The sequence below is a fragment of the Myotis daubentonii genome, chromosome 14 (assembly GCF_963259705.1).
Source record: "Myotis daubentonii chromosome 14, mMyoDau2.1, whole genome shotgun sequence".
Classification (NCBI taxonomy): Eukaryota; Metazoa; Chordata; class Mammalia; order Chiroptera; family Vespertilionidae; genus Myotis; species Myotis daubentonii.
In genome coordinates this window covers 56,823,415-56,843,832 of record NC_081853.1, presented here as the reverse complement: position 1 = coordinate 56,843,832, position 20,418 = coordinate 56,823,415, and the positions used below count along the sequence as shown (strand labels likewise).

Sequence of the window (20,418 nt, the reverse complement as noted above, 5' to 3'; positions counted from 1 at the left end):
ATGCCAGTAAATGGTCCCAGGTCCAGGGGCACAGGCCTGGTGCCTCATCAATCCTCTCAGAACAGCCCAGCAGTCAGTGCACAGCGTCAGACCAAAGTTCATGCGTGACCAACCAGACGCTGTTACCTCAGCCTGTTGGCTGCTGTGATGCGTTCATTCCCACCCAGGGTACCACAGACGGTGGACCCACCCCTTGATGGCAAGTTCTTCCTCTGGCTGCTCTATCTGGTGCATCTGATCTCTGCCCCCTTCATAGTTGGGACCAAAGATCCCAGGGGCACTGGAGTTTGACAGGTACCTGCTCTCAAAGGCAGCCTGTGGTCCCACTCCCGTCCCCATCCCCTCAGCTAAGCCAGGTGAGGGGTGAAGGCACTGTGCCAAGTGGTTTAAAAGCTCGCCGACACCGCGGAACCCCCACAAAAAGCCTGTGCCTCTACATGTTTTTGGTCTAGGGCAGTCTGTACTTTTTCTGACAGCCTCAGGGACAACACAGGCCTCACTCGGACACTGGACTCCCCCAGCTTTTACGGCAGCGCCCGGACCTTTTCTCCTTACAGAGCCCACTCTTCATAGCACCAGTGCCAACCAGGCAGCGACTCCATTTCTGGGGACCAACTAATGGGGCTCCCACAAGAGGCCTCTGATCACCCCCACAGCCTTCACTTAAGGACTGTACTCGGCCCCCGATGGCTTCTGCTCCGAGTGTCGCTGGGGTAGCTGAGGGTGCGGGATGAAACTGCTGTTCAGGTCTTCAAGCCTCCCATGACCCTAACATTGCTTCAGGCTGAAGATCAGCCTCTTCCCTTGTGAGGGGAGGGCAGTGGATAGGCGACCAGTTAGCCTCCCTTCCTACTGCCTTCACTCTCCAAGTTCCAGTCTTCCCGCAGCTCAGACATGGATGGAGACCCGCATGTCTTGTCCCCTAAGGGCTCAGCGCGGAGACACTGCACTAGGGGCTCTATGCCGACTCTGCTTCCACTCCTGCTGTGAAAGTGGCCTGGTCAGGTCCCTCCCACACTGGGCACAGACTGCCCCGTGCATGCCCAGCTTTTCAAGAATGTGCTGTACTTCCAGGGCCACACTTGCCAGGCCTCCCTGCAGGTCAGAAAGAGCCCATCTGGATGTGACCAAGCAGCAGCCATTTCATGGAAGTCTCTACTCCACACCCAGGCCCCAAGCACCTGGGGAGCAGCACCACCCAGCGCAGTGGATGCTGGTACACGAGCAACAACAGCCAGAGTCTGGAACGCCAGGCCAGAGCGCAGGATCCTTCCGCTCCCTCCCGTCTCCTTCCTGTGCAAACATCCAGACCTAACAAGGAGGCCTGGGATTTCTCTCCTCACTAGCCTGCTCCAACCAGCCCTCACGGTCTATGTCCCTTCCTGTATTCCAGGGAACAACTTCTCCACACCCACCCACAGCCAGAGAAGGCGGACTCTTCTCCCACAGAAAACGGAGGTACCGAGCCCACCGAACGCTAGGCCCAGCCCTGGGATCAGACACGGGCTGACAAGACAGATCCTGCCGCAGGTTTATTTGTACAAACAGCACAGGAAGACACCAGCGCCACACAGACAGCAGCCCAGGGGGCCCACCAGTCCTTCCGTCCTCGCGTCGGCAGACAGAGGCCTCTACTGTGGAGCCTTCGTGGGGGGCTGGGCACCTTTGGGAGCGGGAGCCTGAGCCCCTTTGGGAGCCTGAGCTGCAGCCGCACCCGCAGCCTGGGGCTTGGTTTCCGCCTTGGCCTCGGCCTTGGCCTTGGCCTTGGCCTTTGGCCGGCAGGGCCTGAGCCCCTTGGCAATGCGGGCACGAGCACGTTTCCCAAGCTTGGGGTGAGCGATGTAGGCAAGTCGACTGAGTTTGCGGCTGCAGCCCTTTGGGATATTGGGCCTGGGCTCCTTGGGCTTGACCAGGGCCTTGATGGCCTCAGCACGTGCGCTCATGGCCTTGGCGTTGTTGGCCTGCATCTTCTTCAGGCCCTTCTTGTTGTGCTTCTTGGCAAAGCGCATGTTCCTTAGGAACTTGGGGTCTACCTGGAAGGCAGGAAAGGTACAGGCGCCTATGAGTGCAGCATGTGGGGGGGGGGGGGGGAGCGGGCAGCGCTGGTGCCCCTCTCCATAGCAGCACCAAGAGACTATCGGGCTCAGCCGAGGCCTATTGGAGGCTTGGACAGCATCAAACCCAACCTTAAATGCACAAACACCCAACCCTGGAAGCTCATCTGCAGAGAAACTCCAGATGTAGCACCACCCAAAGCCAACCACCCACCTGCTGATGCCACAGACAGAGCCAGCCGAGGGCAAATGCACGTGCAGAAGAAATGAAGGCTGCCCTACCCCCTCTGCCCGTTGTAGGACTTTGCAAACCTCCTAAGACAAGCATGTCAAACTCAAGGCCTGCACATTTTTGCGGCCCAGCCAACATAATGGTATATAAGAAACGTTTTAATAAAGATTTTTTAACTTTTACAATATCCTGGTATACATAATTAATAACGAACTACAACGAATGACTAAGATTTAAGTTTATGTGAGCCTCAAAAAAACAAAAGCTTCAATTAACAAAAGCTAATGACTTCTATAATCGTGCTGCATTCATTTCCCTTACGCGCCTTACGCACAGGCGCACCATTCCTCTCCACTATTACTAGCAGCGAATATTTTAGCAGCCGATGGCCACGTCATTAGTCTTGGACTGACTTGTTTGGTGTGCGCAACAGGAAATATTTTGCTTTCGGAGAACAAGAAAAATAGGTTTATTTGCGTTACGCGTATTTATTTGCGCAGTTATTCAGTGTCTGGTAAGTTAACGTTCAAGGAAAAATATTAACTTTTATTTAAACGTTCTATTATCCTAACAGTTACTCATTTATTTCAGCCCTTTGTGTATTCAGCATGTCTCTATTGAAATAAACCTACATTTCTATGAAAATTGAAGCTTTTGTTTTTTTGAGGCCCACATACACTTACACCTTATTTGGCCCATGTTAGCCTCTGAGTTTGACATGCTTGTCCTAAGGGACACCCAGTCCCTTAAGGAAAGGTGTCAGTTAATACCAAGCCCGGGTACAACAGACTCAACAAGTGATACAGACGGAGACCTGAAAGCCGAGGCTCCGTTCTCAGCTAGTCTCAGAACGCCCTGGCGCTGAAGGGAGGCTCGTAAGGGATGCGGTCCACAAAGACAAAGCCACCCCAAGTCTCAGGGTGGGCAAGGGAGATGGCCGGGTCGGCCCCGCAAGCACGTCCCACCTGACCCGGAGTTACATCCAGGGCCGGAAAAGGCCGAGTCCAGCTTTACGGTGGGTCTGGCAGAGCCCGGAGTCCAGGCAAGAGCTGGCTGGGTAAGAAGGAAACCGCAGCCCCAAGCAAGCCGAGGGTCAGCTAACAGTGGTGCCAGGCGGGCACACTCCTGGGGACTCGGCGCACACTTACCCCCTTAAGAGATTCGTATCTTTGCGACCGGGGTTTCTTGATGCCGTTTCTGTGCCATTTTCGCGCTGTGGAGGAAGAAAGGAATGACATCAACATAAGGTTTCCTCTAGTCTAGTAAGACCCGTCAACACAGCTGCCAAGCCTGGGGAATGGGGAACCCTTTAGTTCCCAGAGTGGGCCTGCCCGAGAGCCGGGAAACCCCTTATCACCGAGCACTGAGCACAGAGCACTGCGGGGATCCCCGCGGACCCGGGCCTTCTAAATCCCAAAGGCAATGCGGTAAAATCAAACCGGCCTCGGGCCGCAGACATGTGCCCCCTGCCCTGCCCAGGATCTGTGATCCTTGCCAGGGTGTGGGGCGTGAGGAGGCCGGGCCGGAGGCACTTACACTGGTTGTGCGTGGTGTGGTTCTTGGACTTGGCCATCTCTGCACCTGGAAGACACGAGCGGAGGTCAGGGCTGCGGACCCGCCGGCTGGGCCTGCCCTGAGCTGGAGGAACGCGGGGCCGGAAGCCAGGACGAGGCTGCAGCAGATGCCTTGCCCCTGCGGCCTCCACCCGCCTCCACTCACTCTGCACCACCGGCTCCAGTCCCCGCAAATGCGGCGAACGGCGCCCCGAAACCAACATCCCGCCGCAAGGTTGCGCTTTCCCCCAAAGCCGAGTCCTCCCTTCCCATCCACCACTCGACAAACCCACGAGTGCCACCCCGCCTCGCGGCCTCCGCCCCCCACAGCAGGCAGCCCGTCTCCCGGTCCTCCCCGGGGTTTGCGCCCCGCCGCCACCCGGGAGCCGCGGATGGTTTCGGATGCCGCGCGGCCAGTACTCACCGAAGCCCGCGGCTCCCGAAGCGCCAGGGACCGGAAGAGAAAGAGGCGGCCGCGGTGCAGCACGGGAAATACGGTCGTCGAGGCCGGAAGGTACTACTGAAAAAGCTTCCCCGGCGCCGGGAAGAAAGGTTCCTAAGGCTGAGAGGGTACCGTCAGCTGGAAGGCGGTGCTACGAGCCTGGTCCCGCCCCTTTCGGTCTTCCCTTCCCTCTCCTTTCTCCTATTCCTCCTGCACCAGGTTCTTGGCCCAAGTCTCATTAAAACCTGACCTTTGCCGAGGCCGGTTTGGCTCAGTGGATAGAGCGTCGGCCTGCAGACTGAAAGGTCCCGGGTTCGATTCCGGTCAGGGGCATGTGCCTGGGTTGCGGGCATATCCCCAGTGGGAGATGTGCAGGAGGCGGCTGATCGATGTTTCTCTCTCATCGATGTTTCTAGCTCTCTGTCTCTCTCCCTTCCTCTCTGTAAAAAAAAATCAATGAAATATATTTAAAAAAATAAAAATTAAAAAAAAATAAACCTGACCTTTTTCCCTAACCGGTTTGGCTCAGTGGATAGAGCGTTGGCCTGCAGACCGAAAGGTCCCAGGTTCGATTCGGTTAAGGGCATGTACCTTGGTTTCGGGCACATCCCCAGTAGGAGGTGTTTCTAACTCTCTATCCCTCTTCCTTTCTCTCTGTAAAAAAGCAATAAAATATATTAAAAAACAAAAAAACCTGACCTGAAGGCTAAGGGAATCCTTGAGGGGTTTGTTAGGCAGGAAGTGACAGACTTTTATTCTTAAAAAAAATACCCCTGGTGCCAGCTGGCGTGGCTCAGTGGTTGAGCATCAACCTAGGAACCAACAGGTTGAGGTTCAATTCCTGGTCAGGGCACGGGTTGGGGGCTCCATCCCGAGTGGGGGTGTGCAGGAGACAGCCAATCAGTGATGTTCCTCTCTCACTGATGTTTCTCTCTCTCTATCCCTCTCCCTTCCTCTCTCTCTAAGAATCAATACAAACATATATATTTTATAAAGTACCCCTGGCTATGGCGTGGAGAGTGGACTGTCGAAGGGAAGAGGAGAGAAGGGGAGGCTGAGAAGGGAGGGGTGGAGAGTTGGAACATAAACTCTGAAGTTCACGTCCCTCCAAGAGATGGATTCGGAGCTTCTGGGAGAAGGGAAGGCGGGGGGCCAGGCTGGGGCTCAGGGTCTGTCCGGAAGAGAGAGGACATTTCCGACAGGAGCTTGGAGGCGCAGCCACTGGGTATGCCTCACAGCTCAGGCCTCTGATTTTCCCTCTGGAGGGCGCCTGGCCCGGGAGTGATACCGCGTCCCTAGCCGGAATGTGAGCCCGTGGTCCACGCGGGGGCAGCATTGGACCAAGGATGGAGTGGGGCCCTGCGGGGAGGTAGGGAGCTCCCCTCCTGCGGGAAGCCCTCCGGCCCACCCAGACCTCTCACTCCCCGCTTCTCACACCCATCCCCACACCCCTCCCTGCGGATCCAGACCCTGCCTGTCCATTCTCAGCAGGTCCTCTGGGGGAGGTTGGGTCTCCCCTGGCTCCAAGCTCTGGGTGGTGGTCTGGGAAAGGGGGTGTCTTCCCCTAGGGAGGGTTCAGGACAGACAGGGGAGCCTGTGGTCCACCGCTTATCGGAGGGGAGGATGCACCCCAAGATGCCGAACAGAGAGGGGCCCATTGAGGCAGGAGCCTCTGAGGGTTGGCAGAGGGACCCGGAAGCCTTCCTGGGAGAGGAGGCCTGTGGCTGGGCCTGAAGGCAGGCCATGTACGAGGAGGCGGGAGTGGGGGGAGGGGAGCACACGGTGGGCTGCAGGGGCACAGGCTGGCATTTGCTCCCCATGGCTCTCTGGCACTGGACTACAGCTGACCGGGCCTCCCTGAGCTGTCACTGTACCCCAAAAGCCTCAGAGGCCTGGCCCGCAGTGGGTGTCCTCTGTCCCAGCACACAGCCCTACATCTGGGGGTCTGAGAGGGCGAAGGAGCATCCTGCTAGGTCTGGAGCCGGAACCCCTGCATCCGTTATGGCTTCTCCTCACCACGCCCTCAGAGTGGCTAGTCCCGTGTTGCAGATGGGTCGCTGTGGTTCAGAAAAGTGAGGTGACTTGCCCGGGGCCACCCAGCTTCTCCTTTGCCAAGACCACTCCCAGGAGTTCTGGGCTCGAGCTCTGCCGGAGACTCACACCATGTCAGGAAAAGGGGGCGACGCCTCCCTGGAGGGGTCCTCTGGTGCAGCGTGCTCAGGCACCCACGGCAGGTGGCAGGAGGGGGGCCTACCTCAGCCCCTAACAGGACATTGGTCAGCCTGCCTCTCTGTGTCCGCCCCACACTTGTCCCCTCGTCAGTCCTCACGTCCAGCACTGCCCATCCAGCACTGGCGGAGGCTGGAGAGCCCGGCCCAGAGGTCGTCTTGATGCGGGGGGCAGTGCTCAGTCCTCGCCTGTGAGGGGCCGAGGGCTCTACCTACCTGGCAGCTGTGGCGAGGCTCGGGGGACCCCTTCATGCCAAGCACTCGTCAGGGCCAGGCCCACCTGCAGCCCCCCTGGGACAAGACCTGAACCAGCCAGAAAGCCAGGCAGGAATTGGGGTCCTTCCCCGCTCCCCCCCTCCCGAGGCTGCCCACCCTAAGTTGCCCTGTGGGTAGAGATGGCGGGGGCAGGAACGGGAGAGGGCGGCTGAGGAGCAGCTGGTGAGTGTGGCTTCTCTCCTACCACCTGGCCCCAGTGTCGGGGGAAGAGGGCAGCGGCTGCGAGGCCCCAGTGCCGGCTCAGCCCTCAGCGCCGCCTGCCCGCCTGGCACGGGGCCCTGGCAGCGCCGGCTTAATCGATCGTTTTCCGCAAGCAGCTCCGGGAGACGCAGGGGCGGCTTCCCCTTGACTCCCGGTTCCCGGAGGCTGCGGCTTCGCTATAAATAACTGGAATCGCAGCGGTGGGGCAGGAGGGGGCGGGGCCTGGATGGAGGGGCGGGGCCTGGCGGCGGGGGCGGGGCCTGGCGGCGGGGGCGGGGCCTTCTGCAGTTTGCTGCCTCGGGAAGGGACGCCCTGGGAGGAGATGGGGAGGAGGGTTGGCAGGGCAAGGGGTGCAGGATACGGAAGGGCACGTGGCCCTCTCTCACCCGCTTCTCTCCAGGCCTGCCCCCCAGGGCGGTGTTTCCGGAGCAGAGCTGGGGTGAAGGCTGGCCTTGACCCCGGTGGCATCGCGGAGGGGGGCGGCGGCGGGCTCTCTCCAGCAGGAAGTCCGTGTGGAGGAGAACCCCACAGACACTCAGGGCGGGGCCCCTCCACCCCTCCCTGCCCCGCACCGCACCGTCAAATGAACCCGACTACTACGTGTGAACGGCTCCCCACACGCAGGGGAGACCACAGATTTCAGCTGCCTGGACGCTGCTGGAGCCGGTCTGCCACAAACCAGGGGGCGTGGGTGTGGGTCATGGTGCTGTGGCTGCCTTTGGGATATCACCTTACCTCTCCAGACCTCAGTTTCCCGACAGCCCAACGGGCAGTACACAGTCGCCAGCGGGTGCGGATCACCCACAATGCCTGGGGCCTGTTCATTGGATCTCACTGTCCGCCTGGTTCTGGATGGCAACACTGAGGCTGCAGAGAAAGCAGCCGCTGGCGCGCTCAGTGATGGGCCAGGAGGGCAGGTGTAGCTGGGTCTGGCTGACTCGCACGGTGCAGGGAGGTGGTGGCGAGCTGGCTGGGGACAGGCCACCTGCAGGCTGACTCGAGCCTGTCTTCCCCCACCTCCCTGGCCTCTAAGAACCCCCACCCAAAGGTGCAGGTCCTCACATTTCCCTCATTGGGTCTTGGGAGAGGTGAGGTGTAAGGGACCCCCTTTTCATCTTCCTTCCACTCTTCTCCCACCTGTGTTCTCTGCCCAGCTCTGGCCCCTGGACGTGGGGTCAAAGGGCGGAATTCTCCTGGCCCAGGCAGTGGGACCTTCCGCTGGGTCTCCGCCTGGGCCGGCCAGGCTGCAGGGGGACGGGCAGGCAGGCCGCTTGTGACCTGGGAGTCCAGGCTGCCCAGGGGCCGGCCGAGGTTGGACTCAGATGGGGGCGTTCAGATACCCTTACGTCCCGAAGGGGACCCTGGCTGAGGGGACAGGTGGGCGAATGTGAGATGCAGCATGCAGAACCCAGGACCCAGGTTCAAGTCCTGCACCTGCTACCACCTGGCTGAGGACTTGGACGATCACTGAGGCCTCCATCAGCCACCTGTCCTGCCTACAGTAACAGGGCCCCTCTGTGTGTCACACGCTGGGCCCACCTCCGTGACGGGGTGACAGTGAGCGAGGCCCAGGCCTGCCCTCCAAGGTCAGAAGGTGTAAGCACTTGACCAAGGCACTAGGAACAGGAAGACGGTGAGCAGGGCTCTCCTAGGACTGCCATCCCTTTGTCTGTGGGCACAGCGCCCCGGGAGCTGTGCAGGGCGAGGCCTGTCTCCTGAGGAATGACCTGCAGCCAAGTTGGGCCCAGAGGTGGTGGGCGGTCAGGGCTGGGTGCACATGTGTGCCCACGTGTGTCATGGCTGCCTCTGTGGGGAGCACTTTGCAGGAGCCCTACATCCCTCTGGTCATCACCACGCAGCAAATCAGTGTGTTTCATAGGAGATACCTGGGTGGCCAGGGCAACGATGGCCGTGGACACAGGGCAGCTCCCCAGCGACTGTCCGCAGCCCGGGTCAGTGGAAAGGGACAGACAGGAGCACCGTGCTCCAGCTCCTGGCCTCGGGCCGCGCGGAGTCTCAAGGCCCAGCACACACAGGAAAGGCAGCTAACAAGGCCTTCCTGGCCCCTTCTCCATGGCTCCACCACAGCCTCCTGGGTAGATGGGGAAACTGAGGCTGGGGGCGGGCTGTCTAGGCGCATGAGTGCCTCCCCGTTTCCCTGGCCTCCCCCAAGACTCAGATGGGGTGCAGGAGAGGAGCGCTTCTTAGGAGTCTGGAGGCCTTGGTTCAAGGCTGCGGCAAAGGTGGCCAGTCCAGGCAAAGCCTCACCTCAGATCCCCGTCCGTCTGTCCGTCCGAGGGCCCGGCGCATAGCACAGCGCCTGCAGGGGGAGCACTTGGCCACAGGGGGCCCCTCACTGGCGGGGCCACCATCTCCACCCCCACAGCTGGCGAGGTGACCTCAGCCCAGCCTCTTGACCTCTCTGGACTGGGGGTGTCCCTCTGAGCAGTGGCACCTTCCCCAAGTCCCCCAGAGACAGGAGAGAAGAGACTCCAGTTCAGCACAGGAAACCAGGGGAGGAAATGGGCTGTGGAGGGGGCGGCCCCATGCTCTCTGCAAGCGGCATAGTGGGCCTGCACCCCAGACAGGCTTTCTCCTTCAGGCCCTGTCTGCGTGGAGGCTGAGGGCCAGCGCCTCTGCCTAACCTGACCCCTCTGACCTCACTCTAGACCCCACTGTGTCCACCCAGCCCTGCTCATCTCTCCTGGGCCCGGGCCGGTCTAGCTGCCCCCACCCCATGGCCGGTGCTCGCGGAGGGGGCTGCTCTCTGTGCTCAGAGCATGCTGTTCCCTTGCTCGTGCTGTCCCTCTGCCTGGACCAGCGCTCCCTGGCCTGTCAGGACCACCCCGGCCAGACCAGGCCCCTCTGTTTGCACCTCCCTCGGTGTGCTCTGTCCGGGTGTCCCCCTTGGGGGTGGGGGGCTCCCCGGAGGTAGGCCCAGGCCCCCAGCATCCTCCGGGCTGGGCCGCGCCCAGGGAGAGCTCTCGGCTTCTTCTTTGCCGCTGCTACTCCTGCACTCAGCCCAGGATTATTCCCCGGGCGCAGCCGGGCCGAGGGGAGGTCAGCCACTTCACACCCCACACCTGGCCTCCTGGAGCCCTTGCTGAGTCTTTGCTGCCCCCTCAGCAGCCCGCCCGTCCCTGAGGGGCTCAGGGCTCAGGCTTCCTCTCTCCTCTCCCCGAGCTGAGCCGCCCTCAGCAGGAGAGAGTGGGTGGGAAGTGATGGATGCGGGCGGGGGAGGGAGACGGCAGTGGCTGGTCCTCCGTGGAAATCCAGGTCACTCCCGGCCTGCTCACAGCCGTCGGTAATTAGGGGCCAGCAGGACGTGGGCAGGCTGGTGGCAGGAGGCCTAATTGTCTGATTTTTCAGGTAATTAACGGGAGGCTGTCTGGCTTGTCCCCAGGGGCCAGCATCCGCTCCCCCCATCCCCTGGGCAGCCCAGCCGCCTAATGAGGCCAGTTATGAGTGGTGCCCTGGCTTGCCACCCGGGAAGGCCGCGTGGGGATGGCACGAGGTGGGGCTCAGCCAGCACCCTCCCCGAGACGGGGGTGTGGAGGCGCTGCCTGGGGGTCTCTGCTGCTGCCATTGAGGGGTGGCCCACCCCACCTCTGGGACCCCCCTTCTAGCCCCTCTTCTCAGGAGCAGTGTGCGGTCCAGTCCTTCCGCTGCACTCCCAGCTGGTGGCCTTGGGCGTGTCACTGCCCCATCTGGCCCTCTGTCCATCGGGGAGGAGGCGCGTAGGTGCCCAGCACACGGGCTCAGCTTCTTCCACCTCCTGTGCCTCCCTGGGAGGAGAGGGAGGCCCCAGGGGCTGGGGCCTGAGGTCACCGGTGTGCCCAGAGCCCCCTCTGCCAGGCGCCTGGCAGCTGAGGGCAGCAGGGACCGTCTTCTGGATCCACCCCGGGCCGCCAGGGGCTGGTCAGGGTCCTGGGAGGGCAGCGGAGGTGGTGGGGTGGGGAGGAGCGTCTGGGACTGGCCAGACCTTGGGACCTGAGCCCAGTGGAAGAGGGGAAGCAGGGAGCCCCCAGGAAACGGGGGCTTTGGAGATCATGGTGGAGCTGGTGCTCCCGGACACCCAGGGCAGAGCCCACGGCCGCACCCAGCCCAGCCCTCTGTCTGAGGCGGGAATCCATCTTCCGTGGTCATTCCCGCCACTTGTGGCCCAGGAAACGGGGGAGCAGGGGGCCCTGAGAGGTTGAGGTTTTCGGGCTCCTGTGGCTCCTCTGTTTTAAGAATTCTGTGACCTAATTCCACGCCGACGAACGGCCTGCCGCCCCAACTCCCTCGTCAGCCCCTGCGATTTTCCCTCCTCCTGGCGGCCTGCAATCTAGGTCAAGGGTTTCCCAACCGTGTCCCCGGAGCCCTCGTGTGGGAGCAGGAGGGGGAGCCCCTGACCCTCCGCGGAGCAGCTGGACTTTGATCTCCGAGAAAACATTAGTCGCTCTCCTGGGGAGTCTGGCCGGCTGCCAGGCCTGAGCAGGGCCGCGGCCTCCACAATGGCACGTTGTCCTCATGAAACCCCACGAGGAAGATGGCTTCACACCGGGCTTTCCCACGAGGGGCTGAGGCGCCCGGGGGCTGAGGCTGAGCCCCGTGGCCCTGGTGGCACGGCCGGCGGGAAGGACAGCTGGGCCGCGGACCCCGTACCCACGTTGAGCCGCCTGGAATATGGCTTCGGCAGCTAGAAAGGAAACGAGGCGCAGGCGTTGAGGGAGCGTCACATGTTTCATGATGCGTGTCCTCCGGGGTGGGGGGCGTGGGCACGCCTGCCTCTCTGCCCCCGAGGAGCGTGTCCCGGCCCCAGGTGGCCAGGCGCCTGCACCCCCCGCCCCACGTGGCGTCTGCGCGCACGAGGGTCCATCTGCCTGTCTGCTCCCCTTCCTTCTGCCTTGGGTTCTGCGGCCCCCGAGGGCCACGCCAACCAGATCCAGCCCAGACATAGCATATGGTTCCAGCCTCCGCGCGTCCAAGTCCTCAGTCGCCTGGTGTGACGCGCTCCTGTGTCAGCGTGTCCAAAACTCGGGGTGGAGCTGGCTGAGTGAGGTGAGGAGCATGGGTGGCCTCCTCCGGGCTGAGCCGGGGTGAGCCCCGCACGGAGCTCAGACAGGGAAGTGCGGGCCAGTCCTCGCTAGACCTGGGCGGCCTTGGAGACTCGGCCTGGGGAGGAGGAGGGGGTTGGTGGCCCAGAGTCACCCTGGACCTACGGCGTGAGCCTTCACATGGAGCCGAGGCCACAGGTCAGAGGCTCGGGTTTGAGTCTTGTCCGGTGGTCAGAGGTCCAGACTTGGCTTGCCGTCAGGGGTCCGAGGGTACGGCCTATTGCTGAGAACTTGATAAGGATGGAGAGCCAGGCACAGTCTGAGGTCAGGGTCAGGACTCAGGCTGAGGTAGGGTCAGAGGTCAGGGGTCAGGATCGGCCTTCCTATTTCCTGGAAATGAGCTGGGACAGGACCAGTGACAGAGGGAGTGACCATGACTGTGAAAAGGACCAGAGCAGGGCCGGGGGCCTGGCCGCTCTCGGGATGGGAGCCTCGGTCACTCGTCTTTGAAACATGGGTGGTCATGGCACCCGCCTCCATCAGCATCATGCTTCATCAGTGCTGCCTGCTTCTGCCCCCTGGGCTGGGGTGGGGGGCGATGAGCGAACACAGTGAGGATGGGTGGCTGGGGCGGGTATGAGGGGGAGCAGGCACTGGGGCCTTTGTCTTAAGGGTTTTTATCTCTCTCCTGCAGGCGGGTCTTAGGGGAGGTCTCAGCAGAATACTCATCCCTTTCAGGGTTGAGGTCGCCAGGGCCGGGCGGCTCTGGTCTTGGCTTCGCCCAGCGGGTTTTGCTGCTTTTCTGGGCCTGGAGCCTCGATGTGATCGCTAGGGAGGTGACCTGTACCTGCTGTCAAATGCTCACCCAGTTTGTCCGCCGTCTGTCTCAGTTTCCCCATTCCACTTGCTAAGGAATCGTCCCAGCTTCTTGCCATCCTGTCCCGGGTTTGCCGCCTCTCCTTCCTGGGCCCAGCGTGGACAGATGTTTGGGGACCAGCCCACGGAGCAGCCAGGGAGGGAGCGGGGGAGCAGGCCAGAAGGAACGAGAGGCCATCGGGCGGAGGAGAGGGTGCCAAGGAGGCAGCCGTATCACAGGCCGCACTGTTCTCATCTCCCACAGGGCCCGTCACGGATCAGCCTCAGGCCGTCCACCCACCACTGGGGCCTGACCCCCAAGGTCGCCCCTCCACAGCGGCCACAGGGGACTCACCGGAGGCAGGAACCAGGCACGTGTGAGGGGTGGAGGCTGCAGGGAGTGCGGAAAGCCCGGGAGGGGCGGGAGAGCCAGCAGAGGACGTGGACCAGAGGGCTGCCCTCCCACCCGGGACACGAAGCCTCCAGGGCTTGGCTGTGAAGTCCCGGTCACCTCCTCCGGCTGAGCTATTAATACCAGCCGGGCCCACGCACCCTTGCTGGGAGGACGCCGAGTTCCTCCGGGGCTAAAAGCGGTCTGGGGGGGGGGGCCAGGCGCACTCTTCTCTCCTTGTTGGAGGAGCTGTGGCCAAAGGCCAGGCTGGCCAGGAAGGGGGCCAGAGCCAGGGTGGGGGTGCACGGGGTGTCGGTCCTGGGATTTCAGGTCGGAGCAGGAAGGCACTTGTCCAGTCTGATCCCCAATGCTCAGAGGCCCAGGAGGGGGCTACCGGTGGTCCCACCCAGGAGGGACCCCACCCAGGAGGTCCCACAGCCAGCTCTCCTGCCTCCCGGCCTCCACCAGGACCTTCCCCTTCCCCTCGGACCTCGGCTTGGTCTGCCCCGGCCGCAGTGGGGCTGGGGCTGGGGGCTGCTCTTATGAGGAGGGTCCTAGATGGGGGCAGGGGGCTCCAGGGCTAAGTCTGGGGACTCTGGTGGGAGCTGGGGCGCCTAAAGCACTGCCACGCGGTTCCCCCATTCTCTGAGGCTGGCGTTCCTGGCCGTCCATTTTATAGACGAAGAAACTGAGGCTCGGCCACCCACCAAGGCTGAGCCGGGCTGTCAGACTCCACGCCCCACCCGAGTTGCCTCCCGTGTCGTGTCGTCATTACGAAAGGAGGTTCCTCGGTCTGTGTCGGGAATCCATGAGCCAGGCGCTTCACTCAAAATGTCCCGGGCGCCCTCGTGTCCCAGGCCCCCTGGGGCAGCGGGACCGAGCATGGGAGCCTGCACACCCCCTCCTCCTGCACCGCAACACCCCCTCCCAGGGGTCAGCGGTCACTTCCTCCCACTTCCCAGGCTCAAGGGCACACCCTGGGGGCCTGTGCCCGTCTCCTGGGCTCTGGCCACGGCCACCCGAGGCCACCTGCTTCCTGCCACATCCTGTCCTTTCCCACGGCGGGTGCCCGGGACCCAGACGCAGACCCCAGATTTGTGCACACTTGGCCGGACAGTCCCGACGAGAAGATGCCCGAGGTGTCAGCCCGAGGCCGGAAATCCCGACAGCTGCCTGGCTCCCAGGGCTGGGCACGGGGCCCTGACCCAGGGCAGGCGCGAGTCAGGTGTCCTGCGGCGTTGGGGGAGGTGGCGGCGGAGCCAGGACAGTCCGCCTGCCTGTGGTTAGCACGTCTGTCAGCACCTCCCGGCTGCCAAGCCAGCAAGGCCAGGCACTGTGAGGCCGGGGGGCGGGGGGGGTCTGAGGGAGACAGCCCCTGCCGGAGGTAGAGGAAGGAAGCCCAGTCCCAGGCTGAGACCTGCCCAAGAGATGTGAGCAGGGAGCAGGCCTGTCCTGTGGGAGCTGCTAGCGGGGGGCATTTCCTGGTGGCTGGTGGGGAACGGGGGTGTCCCACAGCAGAAGGCTGCTCGTTGTCCTAGGCTCAGGGGAGCTCTGGACCTGCCTCCCCTCCCCAGGCCCCCACTCTGCCGGGAGGCAGGAGCCCTGGGGCCTCAGCTGACCAGGGCTACACTGCCCCCCAGGAAAGGCACTGGCCCCGCCCTGCGCGGCTTCTCCTCAGCCCGGGGAGGGTCTCGGCCTCGAGCTGATGGAGACGGGCCAGGCCAGCTTCAGACGGCTGGTCCCGACAGCCTCTCTGCCTGCCCACTCGCCCCTGCACCCGCACATCTCCTAACGCCCACATGCCCACCTCCTCAGGGCTGCCTTCCTGGATTGATGGAGACGAGGAGGCACCCCCTTCCCAACGCCCACACCAGGCCCTGCCCACCAGGCCAGCAGAGCCCGACCCAGGACGGCTTCCGCCTCCATCTCTCTGCTCCCACTTTCTGCTGCTCAGTCTGGGGCTCCGGCTGCCGCCTCGTTGCTGGGTCCCCTACCTGTGTCCCTGTCTCTCCTCTCTGGGTTTATCTTTGTCCTTTGCTCTGACTGGGACCCGACTCTCCCTGTTTTAGCCTCCCTCTCTGCCACCCCCGCCCCCCGCGTCTGGCTGGCTCTCTCCTCTCTGCCCCCCTCTCTCTGTCCAGCTTGTCTGGCGCTGTCGCTCTGGGCCCTGGCCTGCCACAGTCTTCTTTCCCCGGCCGTACGCCTCCTGCTCAGACACCTGCGCCGACGTCCACTCGTGGGCCCCACGAAGCTCTCAGACGGCACCTGTGGTCTCGACTCTGGCCCAGTTCCAGGGGAGCCGCTGTGGTTCCCGAAGGCAGAGGATGGACAGACAGGCCCGGGGCCGTGTGCTTGCCCGGCTCCTGGAGGATCCAGTGGCCCTGGGTGCCCCCTCTGCCCAGGCCCCCGGCCCTGCATCCCCAGCCAGAGTCCCGGCTCCCCGCACTGTGGCTTCACGCCCCCCATCCCTGTGGCTGGTGGCTGTGGGGCCCTGAGTCCCGCAAGCCCTGAACTCCCGTGTCCTGGCGGCCGGTGGGCCAGCGGGGCCTGCTGCGGCGGGTGTCGAGGCTGCAATGTCGGAGCCACGAGCACATACTAGCCTCCACAGAGCCCCCAGGACTGGCCTGGGCCCTGCGCTGGGTGTCCCGTGCCCCCCCTGCGTCCAGCTGTCCCTTCCTCTGGAGGAGGGAAGGTGTCCCACACCTGGGACCTTCCTGTCCTCAGAGCCGGCTGAGCTGCAGCTGAGAATCGCTGCCGGCTTGGGGATGTGTGTGTGTATGTGTGTGTGTATATATATATATATTTTTTTTTTTAAAGGACAGTTTTCCAGGGGGAAACACGCAGGAGCTATAATTAGTCGGGAAGAGGAAAGGAGCGAGCGTGTGAATCACCAGCCGCAGTGACAGACGGTTGGAGCCGAGCAGAAGTTTGGGGAGAGGCTGCTGGGAGTGGGGGTGAGTTAGGGGTGGGGTTCTGTCACTGAAGTCTTCATGCCCTCCCCCGAGACTCTGCCACCGTCACCTTGCCAAGGTCGCAGTTCCTCGCCTGCCTGCATCTCCTGCTGCTCTGACTGTCCCCCGGCCTGCCCCGCCACCCCCGGGCCTGCTCCGACTGTCCCCCGGGCCTGCCCCGCCACCCCCGGGCCTGCTCCGACTGTCCCCCGGCCTGCCCCGCCACCCCCGGGCCTGCCCCGCCACCCCCGGGCCTGCTCTGACTGTCCCCCGGCCTGCCCCGCCACCCCCGGGCCTGCTCCGACTGTCCCCCGAGCCTGCCCTGACTGTCCCCCGGCCTGCCCCGCCACCCCCAGGCCCGTGCCAGTCTCTGCTTCCTGGTCCCTGGGCGGACGGCCTGGCAGCTCGGCTGAGGGAGACCTGGCAGAGGGTTGGGGCTGCCAGGGCGTTGGCGACCATCTATTCCGACCGCTCGCATAGTCAGCCACCTGCTCAAACACCAAGCTCTGTCAGGGCCGCAGCCCAGGAGCCCAGGGCCCACGGCCGCCAGCAGGGAGGGCAGCCTCTCTGCCCATCGGGTCACAGTGGCCATGCAGAGCCAGCCCCCGGAAGGGCACTGGGCCGCCGAGGTGACCATGCCCAGCCCCATGCCCGCTGAGCCCGTATCCTGATGGGGCGGCCACCAGCCCTGTAGGGAGAACGCCTGGTGCCACAAAGCAGGAGGCACAGGGACCCGGGACCCAGAAGCAGCTCTGATCCAGCCTGGTGATCATGGAGGGCTTCACGGGGGAGGAGGTGGAAGGTGCTAAAGGCTGCAAAGGGCAGGTGGCCGTCATGCTGGGAGGGGCAGTAAGGGGCTCTGGCCGGGCGCGGGGAGCAGCAGGCGTTGGGGTGGGGCTGCTGGGAGTGCAGCTTCTGGGGGGTCACGGCAGTGCTCATTCCCGGGGTTTCTCCTGAGCAGCCGAGAGGGCGGGGCTGGCTGGCCCGGGCACCCTGGGGAGCTGTTGGCCTGTGTCCCTGGCCCTTGGGGACCTTCCACTGGCTCTTTTTGATGTGGGCCCACTGCCCCGGGGCAACCCCTGCCTGGGCAGTCAGTGCCACGGAGGCTGTGCCCCAGGCTCATCCCTCCCTCCTCTCCCCTGGCAGAGGGCTGGCCGCCCAGGTCTCCAGGGACCTCAGCCCAGGCCCCGGGCACCCTGGGGCAGAGCAGCCAAGGCCCCAGGTCCCCAGGGAGGGGACATGTCCTCCCTGGAGAGAGTCTGGCATCACTCAGCACAGAGAGCTCCCCCGCACCCGAGACCCAGGGAGCCCCGGACTATGGCTGCCCGGCCTCCACACTGGGGGTCGGAGGTCAGAGGGAGGGAGCACCCCCAAGCAGCAGGACCACGTTAGGAAAGAACTCTGGGCACAAACCCCCTTCTGCTTTGGGGTGCGGGGAGCCCCTGATCCCAGGCCCCAGACCAGCATCCAGGCTCAAGGCTCAAGCCGTGCCCTCCTGGGGTCTGACAATGAGCTTGGAACCAGGATGTCGCGTCCAGGCCTGCTCAGAGTCCAAGGGCATCGTGGAGGTCATTCATTCAGCAAACACCTTCTGGGCACAAGACCTGTGCCAGGCATTGTGCTGGGCCCTGAGGCCCTGAGGGGCAATGGAGCTGATGGACATGTGACCAGGCAGGTACAGTGCAGGACAGAGTGTGCAGGCTTGTGGCAGGGGAGGGTGCACAAGGGGCGGGGGGAACCCCTGCTGAGGTCAGGGTGAGCTTCCTGGAGGAAGGGGCATATAAGCTGAGTCCCAGAGGTTGACTGTGCCCTCAGCCAGGGAAGAGGAGAAGGCAGTTCCAGGAGGAAAGAACGTCAAATGTGACGGCCAGGAGCAGAGAGTGCGGGGGTGGGGGTGGGGGTGTGGGGGGTGGACCGGGGAGGGATGCAGGGGAGGGGAGGTCTGGGGGCCCGGCAGGGAGGAGGACGGGCTGCGAGTGCGGAGGCAGCGCTGGGCCCGGAGCCCCACGAGCCCACCCAGGGCTCCGGAGAAGTAAGGAGTGTGGGGATGAGGGGGGCCCTCCCGGCAGCCTCAGGCCTTTGGAGAAATCACCCCGTTCACTGCCAGGAAAACAGGGGAGCGTGACTGTTGCTTCCTGTCCTGAAATCAAGGTGACTTCCTAGGTGTTTGCTAATTGGTTTGGGACTTTCTGTCATTTTGTTTTAGAAGAAAATGATTATAGGTGTTGAGAATAAACGCAATTATGGTGAGCGCAGAGAGTGGAGGGAAAACGCCTCCCTGAGCTCGCCCGCGCCGCCAGAGGCAGCAGGAGCGCGGGCAGAGGGAGCAGCGGCCCAGGCGCAGGGCGGGCTTTCAGGGCCCAGTGGAGCAGCAGGGGTGCTGGGTGGAGGGGAGGGCCTGGGAGGGCCTCCAGCTGGCTTCCGGTCTGTTTGCACACCTCTTGGGATGGAGCGCTCACTGCTTCTCGTGTGTCTGTGGTGAACTTGCTCCCGGGCAGATGTTGGGCAGCTCTTCCTGAGCAGGGGGAGGTGCTGCCCCCCACCCCCCAGCTCCATAATCCCTACCCTGTCCTGGACCCTTGACCTGGTGTCTCACCTGCTCCGCCTGAGGTGAGGCTAGGGCTGCGGCGGGCTCCTGGGCAGGGCCCTGGATCTGGTCTCCCAGGCGGGTGGTACCTGCAACTCCGTCCCGATGGCTGGAGGGGCAGACTCCCCAGCTGGCGCCAGCGGCGAGTGAGGAGAGGCCCACGTCCGCTTCCTGGATGCCGGGCCTGCTGTCCAGCACGTCCCGAGGGCCGGGCCTGGCTGAGGACACAGACCACCAGGCAGGGCCCGACAGACCGGGGCGCCGATGGCCAGACGGGGGCTCCAGATCAGGGTGCGCCTTCGCTCGGCAGGCTTCCGTGTGGCCCCTGCCACATGTCTGGCCCCATGATGGCTGCTGGGCCCTCAGGATGCATTAGACACAGACCTGCCCGCGGACCCACGGCCTGGACAGGCATGGGGAGGCAACAGAGAGCAGCGGCCCTGCACCCTGGGCCATCCCAGGGGGTCCGCTCTGGATTTGGGAGCAAAATCCTAGGTAATCCGCCTTCCGCCCCGCAGCCACGGAGGGGGCTCTCCAGGTCACCGTAGTCCCCACTCCTGGGGCTCCACCTGCAGGGCTCCCCATCGCAGGTCCCGCCCCCCCTCCGGCCTCTCCCTGGGACTCGGCCCCTTGCTCCACCTGCACACGCAGGGGCCATGGCCTCCCCAGGGGCCTCTGCCTGGAAATGGCCTCGCTCTTCTCACGTGCCGACTCCTCCTCAGCGTCCCGGCCTTCAGACCACGACGGCCTCCGCGCCCTGTCCCTGGAGCCCCAGCGCTCTGCCTCGGGTGCCGGCAACAGCAGCGACACTGGCCCTGTGTTGGGAGCCACCTCAGCACCAAGTAAGTGCAGAAAAGCTTTCAGTGAAACATTTGGATCAAAGACGCATGGGAGCCAAGTTCACTCATCAAGGGATTTCTTTAGTGCCCACTGCGTGCCCGGGCTGGCTGGGCACGGAGGAACTGGCTGTGGACAGACAGACGGACTGCCTGTGCCCATATGGTGTCAGGACAGACGGACTGCCTGTGTCCATATGGGTGTGAGGACAGACGGACTGCCTGTGCCCGTATGGGTGTGAGGACAGACGGACTGCCTGTGTCTGTATGGGTGTGAGGACAGACGGACTGCCTGTGCCCATATGGGTGTCAGGCTGAGAGGAGGAAGGCAGGGTCACTGGACTGACCATGGCCTTGGACGAAAGGGGAGGGCAGACACTCCTGCTGTGGGGTGGCCCTGAGCACAGCTGCTCTCCACAGAGCGCAGAGCCCTGTCCTTCGAGGCCCTGCAGACCCAGGCTCGGCTCGGGCTGGGGCTGGGCCCAGTGCTCTGGCTCTGCGGCCAGTGTCCAAGCCGCTGTTGGCGCTGGGGACAGGCTCGCCACCTGCCCTGTTCGCGCCCACCCTCCCACGGGGCGCCACTCCGAAGCCTGTATGTGACATCCAGCCCCACCCAGCTTCTGCCCAGGGTCACCTCGGGTCACGTGCAGGCGGTGGCTCGCCCTCCCTGCTGCAGGTCAAGGTTCAGTGTCCTGGCGTGCATGCGTGTCCGGGTGGGGAGAAGCCGGTTGGGGCTCTGGGAGAACAAGTCCCTGCCTTCCCCCCAGGACCCC

General features: G+C 63.5%; 1 protein-coding gene across 2 annotated transcripts; it reads right to left on the bottom strand.

Annotated features, from left to right (window-relative positions):
• Positions 1 to 1,519: 1,519 nt before the first annotated feature.
• Positions 1,520 to 7,469, bottom strand: RPL29 (ribosomal protein L29). Of its 2 annotated transcripts, none has more exons than XM_059664595.1 (4): positions 7,373 to 7,469; positions 4,264 to 4,401; positions 3,435 to 3,499; positions 1,520 to 2,033 (listed from the first exon to the last, which is right to left on the bottom strand). In XM_059664595.1, the coding sequence occupies exons 1-4, from the start codon at positions 7,452 to 7,454 to the stop codon at positions 1,632 to 1,634; spliced, it is 687 nt and encodes a 228-aa protein (XP_059520578.1). In that variant the 5' UTR covers positions 7,455 to 7,469; the 3' UTR covers positions 1,520 to 1,631. The 2 variants fall into 2 exon arrangements, with proteins under 2 accessions (XP_059520578.1, XP_059520577.1); XM_059664594.1 differs by lacking the exon at positions 7,373 to 7,469 and adding an exon at positions 3,823 to 3,867 and having other exon boundaries at positions 4,264 to 4,373.
• Between the last annotated feature and the right edge of the window lie 12,949 nt (positions 7,470 to 20,418).